Raw genomic sequence first — 7,500 nt, 5'->3', positions numbered from 1 at the left:
TCGAGGACTACAGCCACCATCACACAACCTCCACAACCTCCAGGACGGCTCCAACACGGCCCTCTCCACCCCCAAATCGGACTCCCTTTCTGGGGGAGAGCGAGGAGGAGGCGGAGGGGGTACCGGGGGTGGAGAGAGAGGGGGTCACCCTGGAGGTCCCGATGGGGGAGGAGGGAAGCCTTCCCTGGGGAAAGCCAAGAACAAGCTGTGGCTGTTTGGGAAGAAGCCCAAGGTGAGAGAGATGGGGCTAATGGGCGCTAATGCTAATGGGGATTTGGGTGGGGGGGTCACTGGGTCGCCTGTCACCACGGGAACCGTGCTTCCCTTCCACTTCCACTTCCCTTCCCTCCCCCCTCTCCTCCTCCCCCCCTCCTCGCCACTTTTTCTCCCCCTCTCTCCCCCCCTCCCCCCCCCTCTCCTCCCCCCACCTGCTAGCGTGCTAAGACAGAGAGAGAGACACACACACACATACACACACACACACCGACTGGTAGGTTTTTCGATGGTCGTTGTCCTAACTGTGTGTGTGTGTGTGTGTGTGTGTGTGTCTCTCTCTCTCACTCTCTCTGTCTGTCTGTGTGTGTCTGTCTGTGTGTGTGTGTGTGTGTGTGTGTGTAGCCCCCGTCTCTGGAGGACTTCAGTCACCTCCCCCCTGAACAGAGGAGGAAGAGGCTTCAGCAGCGGTTGGACGAGCTGGGGAGAGAGTTACAGAAGGAGGTGGACCAGAGGTAACCGTGTTTTAACCATGTTTTTCGACCGTAAATTGAGTTTTGACCGTAACTCGACCGTAAAGTGACCGTCACTTGACCGTCAATCGACTGCAAACGGGACCCAGAACCGTAACATGACCGTCACTTGACCCTAAATTGAATCTTGACCGTAACTCGACCGCAAACGGGACCCCCCCCCCCCTCTCTCTCCCTCAACATCTCTCTCTCCTTCTCTGTCTCCCCCCTCCCTCCCTCCTCCTCCACCCCCCCCCTCCCCCTCCCCAACACAGGGACGCCCTCACCAAGATGACTCTCTCTCTCCCCCTCCCCCCCCCCCCCCCCAAACACAGGGACGCCCTCACCAAGATGACTAACTCTCTCCTCTCTCTCCCTCCCCCCCCCCAACACAGGGACGCCCTCACCAAGATGACTAACTCTCTCCTCTCTCTCCCCCCCCCCCAACACAGGGACGCCCTCAACAAGATGACTAACTCTCTCCTCTCTCTCTCTCTCTCCCCCCCCCCCCAACACAGGGACGCCCTCAACAAGATGAGGGACGTGTACCTGCGCTCGCCCCAGATGGGCGACGCCCAGTCCCTCTCGCTCTCCCTGTCGGAGACCAACGGCGCCGTCCACCGCCTCCGCTCAGAGATCCACAAGAACGAGGTGGGGGGAGGAGAGGGGGGGAGGGAGGGGGAGGGAGAGGGAGAGGGAGGGAGGGAGTCCAGACCAACGGCGCCGTCCACCGCCTCCGCTCAGAGATCCACAAGAACGAGGTGGGGGGAGGACAGGGGGGGAGGGAGGGGGGGAGGGAGAGGGAGAGGGAGGGAGGGAGTCCAGACCAACGGCGCCGTCCACCGCCTCCGCTCAGAGATCCACAAGAACGAGGTGGGGGGAGGAGAGGGGGGGAGGGAGGAGGGAGGGGGGAGGGGGGGAGGGAGAGGGGGAGGAGACAGAGGGAGAGGGAGGAGAGGGAGGGAGGAGACAGAGGGAGAGGGAGGGAGGGAGTCCAGACCAACGGCGCCGTCCACCGCCTCCGCTCAGAGATCCACAAGAACGAGGTGGGGGGAGGAGAGGGGGGGAGGGAGAGGGAGAGGGAGAGGGAGGGAGTCCAGACCAACGGCGCCGTCCACCGCCTCCGCTCAGAGATCCACAAGAACGAGGTGGGGGGAGGGAGAGGGGGAGGGAGAGGGGGAGACAGAGGGAGGGAGTCCAGACCAACGGCGCCGTCCACCGCCTCCGCTCAGAGATCCACAAGAACGAGGTGGGGGGAGGGAGAGGGGGAGGGAGAGGGGGAGACAGAGGGAGAGGGAGGGAGGGAGTCCAGACCAACGGCGCCGTCCACCGCCTCCGCTCAGAGATCCACAAGAACGAGGTGGGGGGAGGAGAGTGGGGGAGGGAGGGAGAAAAAGTGGGGAGGAGGGGGGGGAGGAGAGGGGGGAGGGAAGGAGGGAAGAAGGGAGCGTTCTTTCGTCTTTAACTGTGTGTGTGTGTGTGTGTGTGTGTGTGTAGAGCTGGCTCTCGGAGGTGGAAGGGAAGCACGGTTCCCGTGGTGACAGGCGACCCAGTGACGTCCCGCCCCCTGCGGGGCGAGAGAGGTACTACACACACACACACACACACACTAACAGACGTACATACATACATACATACATACATACATACTTACATATATGCATACTTTCATACATACATACAGACATACATACAAATTAATACATACTAACATACATACATACTAACTTACATACACTTGACCCTAAATTGAATCTTGACCGTAACTCGACCGCAAACGGGACCCCCCCCCCCCTCTCTCTCCCTCAACATCTCTCTCTCCTTCTCTGTCTCCCCCCTCCCTCCCTCCTCCTCCACCCCCCCCCCTCCCCCTCCCCAACACAGGGACGCCCTCACCAAGATGACTCTCTCTCTCCCCCCCCCCAACACAGGGACGCCCTCACCAAGATGACTCTCTCTCTCCCCCTCCCTCCCCCCCCCCCCCCAACACAGGGACGCCCTCAACAAGATGACTAACTCTCTCCTCTCTCTCCCTCCCCCCCCCCAACACAGGGACGCCCTCACCAAGATGACTAACTCTCTCCTCTCTCTCCCCCCCCCCCAACACAGGGACGCCCTCAACAAGATGACTAACTCTCTCCTCTCTCTCTCTCTCTCCCCCCCCCCCCCCAACACAGGGACGCCCTCACCAAGATGACTAACTCTCTCCTCTCTCTCCCCCCCCCCCAACACAGGGACGCCCTCAACAAGATGACTAACTCTCTCCTCTCTCTCTCTCTCTCCCCCCCCCCCCAACACAGGGACGCCCTCAACAAGATGAGGGACGTGTACCTGCGCTCGCCCCAGATGGGCGACGCCCAGTCCCTCTCGCTCTCCCTGTCGGAGACCAACGGCGCCGTCCACCGCCTCCGCTCAGAGATCCACAAGAACGAGGTGGGGGGAGGAGAGGGGGGGAGGGAGGGGGAGGGAGAGGGAGAGGGAGGGAGGGAGTCCAGACCAACGGCGCCGTCCACCGCCTCCGCTCAGAGATCCACAAGAACGAGGTGGGGGGAGGACAGGGGGGGAGGGAGGGGGGGAGGGAGAGGGAGAGGGAGGGAGGGAGTCCAGACCAACGGCGCCGTCCACCGCCTCCGCTCAGAGATCCACAAGAACGAGGTGGGGGGAGGAGAGGGGGGGAGGGAGGAGGGAGGGGGGAGGGGGGGAGGGAGAGGGGGAGGAGACAGAGGGAGAGGGAGGAGAGGGAGGGAGGAGACAGAGGGAGAGGGAGGGAGGGAGTCCAGACCAACGGCGCCGTCCACCGCCTCCGCTCAGAGATCCACAAGAACGAGGTGGGGGGAGGAGAGGGGGGGAGGGAGAGGGAGAGGGAGAGAGTCCAGACCAACGGCGCCGTCCACCGCCTCCGCTCAGAGATCCACAAGAACGAGGTGGGGGGAGGGAGAGGGGGAGGGAGAGGGGGAGACAGAGGGAGAGGGAGGGAGGGAGTCCAGACCAACGGCGCCGTCCACCGCCTCCGCTCAGAGATCCACAAGAACGAGGTGGGGGGAGGAGAGTGGGGGAGGGAGGGAGAAAAAGTGGGGAGGAGGGGGGGGAGGAGAGGGGGGAGGGAAGGAGGGAAGAAGGGAGCGTTCTTTCGTCTTTAACTGTGTGTGTGTGTGTGTGTGTGTGTGTAGAGCTGGCTCTCGGAGGTGGAAGGGAAGCACGGTTCCCGTGGTGACAGGCGACCCAGTGACGTCCCGCCCCCTGCGGGGCGAGAGAGGTACTACACACACACACACACACACTAACAGACGTACATACATACATACATACATACTTACATATATGCATACTTTCATACATACATACAAATTAATACATACTAACATACATACATACTAACTTACATACATACTAACATATATGCATACTTTCATACATACATACAAATGAATACATACATATACATACAAACTAACATACATACGTACATACATAAATAATAACATACTAACATACATATTAATACATACATACATACTAACATATATGCATACTTTCATACATACATACAAATTAATATATACATGCATACATATTAATACATATATACATACATAACATACATGCATACATATTAATACATAGACACAAACTAATATGCATACATACATACATACATACATACATACATGTATATACATACATAAATAATAACATCCTAACATACATATTAATACAGACATACATACTAACATACATACATGCATACTTTCATACATACATACATACATACATACATACATACATAATAACATACATACATACATACATACATACATACATACATACATACATAATAACATACATACATACATACATACATACATACATACATAATAACATACATACATACATACGTACATAATAACATACTAACACATGCAATGCTACACGCTAACCGCTAATGACTCTCTCTCTCAGCCCCGACGGTGGCTACAACGACGACCCCCCCTCCTCCCAGGACCACACACACACACACACACACACACCCACCCCCCCCCACCCACACACACACACGCTTCGGAGTTTGACGATGAATTCGACGATGATGACGACGGGGATCCTCTCCCCGTGATCGGACGCTGCACAGCTTTGTACTCGTTTGACGGTGGGTGTGTGTGTGTGTGTGCTAAGCTCACGCTAATGCAAATGCAAATGCAAATGATGACATAACATGCTACATGCTAATAATACTCTCTCCCCCTCCCTCTTTTCCTCCCCCCCTCCCTCCCTCTCTCACACACACATCCCCACACACTCTCTCCCCTCCTCCCTCTCTCTCTCTCTCATACACACACAACCCCCCCCACAGGTCAAAACGAAGGCACCCTCCCCCTCACAGAGGGACAGGTCCTCTCTGTCCTGGAGGAGGACAAGGGGGACGGTTGGACCCGGGCCCGGACGGAGGGAGGGAAGGAAGGATACGTCCCCAGCTCGTACGTGGAGAGAGAGAGGCGAGGGGGGGAGGAGGAGGAGGAGGAGACGAGAGGGGGGAGGGAGGGGGGGAGAGAGAAGAGGAGGAGGGACAAGGAGGAGGGGGACCAGAGGAAAGGTGCGGTCACGTATATCTGATTTTGTTTTTTGGGGGGGAGGGGAGAGAGAGAGACACACACACACACGTATCTGTGTGTGTGTGATCAGATCGATTGTTTTTGATTTTATCTGTCTATCTATCTATCTATTATTCTATCCGTCTGTCTGTCTGTCTACAGTATCTATCTATCTATCATGTGACTTACCTGTGACTCCTCCTCTTCTCTCCTCCTATTGGTCCTTACAGGTTCCTGAGTGGGGGCGGGGGCGGAGTCCAAAAAGGTCAAAAGGTCGTGGGGTGGGGGGGGAGCCAGACAGACTGGGGGCAAGAGCCAGGGAGGTTGGGAGGAGGAGCCAGACAGGCTGGGGGGAGGGGTTATGGCTTAAGGGGCGGGGTTAAGGCATGTGGTTCACGCATGAGTCATTGCATGGCCTGCAAAGGATTCTGGGAGGTTGTTTCTCGAAAGAGGGCGTTAATAGCATGTTAATAACTGGTTTAATAATTGGTTTAATAACTGGTTAATAACTATGTAAAAACTGGTTTAATAACTGGTTAATATCTATTTAATAACTGGTTTAATAACTGGTTAATATCTATTTAATAATTGGTTTAATAACTGGTTAAATAACTGGTTAATATCTATTTAATAACTGGTTAAATAACTGGGTAATATCTATTTAATAACTGGTTAATATCTATTTAATAACTGGTTTAATAACTAGTTTAATAACTGGTTAAATAATTGGTTAATATCTATTTAATAACTGGTTAAATAACTGGTTAATATCTATTTAATAACTGGTTTAATAACTGCTAGTCACCTGCTAGCTAGGTTAGTTTGGCGCTGTTAGCATGTTAAACTCCCCAACGCCCCCCTCCTTTTCCTCATCCCTCTTTTTTCCTCCTCTCCTCTTCCTCTCCTCTCCTCCTGTCTTTCTTTTCATCTCCCTGTTTTTTCATCCCTCCCTTTTCATCCGTCGTCGAAGAATGCCTGTTTTTTCATTTTTCCACTATCGTTCATTAATGCCTTAATCTCTTGTTTTTCATTTCATTGTTTATGAATGCCTTAGTCAATGTTTTTTCCACAATCGTTTATTAATGCCTGAATCGATGTTTCTGATCGAATCGTTGATTAATGCCTGAATCGATTGTGTGTGTGTGAGTGAATGAGTGAGTGAGTCTGTGTGTGACTTTTTAAGGGGATTGATTAGAGTTCAGGGTGACAAAATGGCCGACCTGCCTCCTTCTTCTCTACTCCTCCTCCTCCTCGACTCGTCAGACAAAATGGCCGACCAGAGGACACAAAATGGCCGACATCTCCTCCTCCTCGTGTCGTTCCATCATAGGACCAAAATACTTCCTGTAGTTCTTAAAACCACCCTTTTGTAGTGTTTAAACTACTTCCTGTAGTTTCCTCCACCCCACTTCCTGTAGTTCCTCGACCCAAGCCCCACCCCCCCCTCTCTCTCTCTCCTCCTCTTCCTCTCTGGGACTACAACTCCCAGAAGCCACTGCTGCATCTCAACAACCCCCCCCATGATTGTGAATTATGATTGGTATTATGGAGTATGATTATGATTACAGAGTATGATTATAATTATTTAATATGATGATGAATACGGAGTATGATTATAATCATAATATATGATTATGATTTTGGAATATGATGCTAAAATATGAGGACGATCATGCACCGAAATATGATTATGAATATCACAACAAATTCAGAATCCTAACCCTAACACTCACGACCAAGATCAACACGAGGGATTAATACGTCTGAATTATGAAATATGATGAATGCAATTATGAATGCGATTATGAATCCCAAACGTAGCTCTCCTGTTTTCCGACGACCCCTGAAACTGTGTCTGTTATGAACAAAAATATGATGAATTATGATTTTTTTTCAATAATAATTCTGAATTGTGGATGAATTGTGATGAATTATGAATGTGTTTTTTGTATTATTATTATAATGTTTTTCTTTTTTTTTAATTGGGGGGGAGGGGTTTGAAAAACAATCGATACATAGGATTGGTCGATTTTTAGCGGAGGGAGGGGGGGGGGTGGTTTCCTCCTAGCGACAGCGGTGTGTGGTTGTGATGCATTCTGGGATGTTTGAATGCACTTTTTTGGGGGAACGAAAAAACCAATAAACGAATTAAATGAAGTGTCGTACATACGTGCATACTTACATAC

General features: G+C 52.4%; 1 protein-coding gene across 1 annotated transcript in view; it reads left to right on the top strand.

Moving 5' to 3' along the window:
* Positions 1-5,552, top strand: part of LOC310823603 (formin-binding protein 1-like) — a gene marked incomplete at both ends in the record, with an annotated part of 6,403 nt that extends 851 nt beyond the window's left edge. Inside the window, 6 exons of the mRNA XM_083696491.1 lie at positions 619-728; positions 3,026-3,158; positions 3,896-3,981; positions 4,694-4,872; positions 5,077-5,316; positions 5,545-5,552. Of these exons, the coding sequence (XP_083552617.1) occupies positions 619-728; positions 3,026-3,158; positions 3,896-3,981; positions 4,694-4,872; positions 5,077-5,316; positions 5,545-5,552 (756 nt within the window). The remainder of the gene's footprint in view (positions 1-618; positions 729-3,025; positions 3,159-3,895; positions 3,982-4,693; positions 4,873-5,076; positions 5,317-5,544) is intronic.
* Positions 5,553-7,500: the final 1,948 nt, after the last annotated feature.

Source organism: Argentina silus (genome assembly GCF_951799395.1).
Source record: "Argentina silus genome assembly, chromosome: Y".
In the NCBI taxonomy this organism is placed as follows: Eukaryota; Metazoa; Chordata; class Actinopteri; order Argentiniformes; family Argentinidae; genus Argentina; species Argentina silus.
The sequence above is the reverse complement of the archived record's forward strand: the minus strand, read 5'-3'. Positions and strand labels throughout refer to the sequence as shown.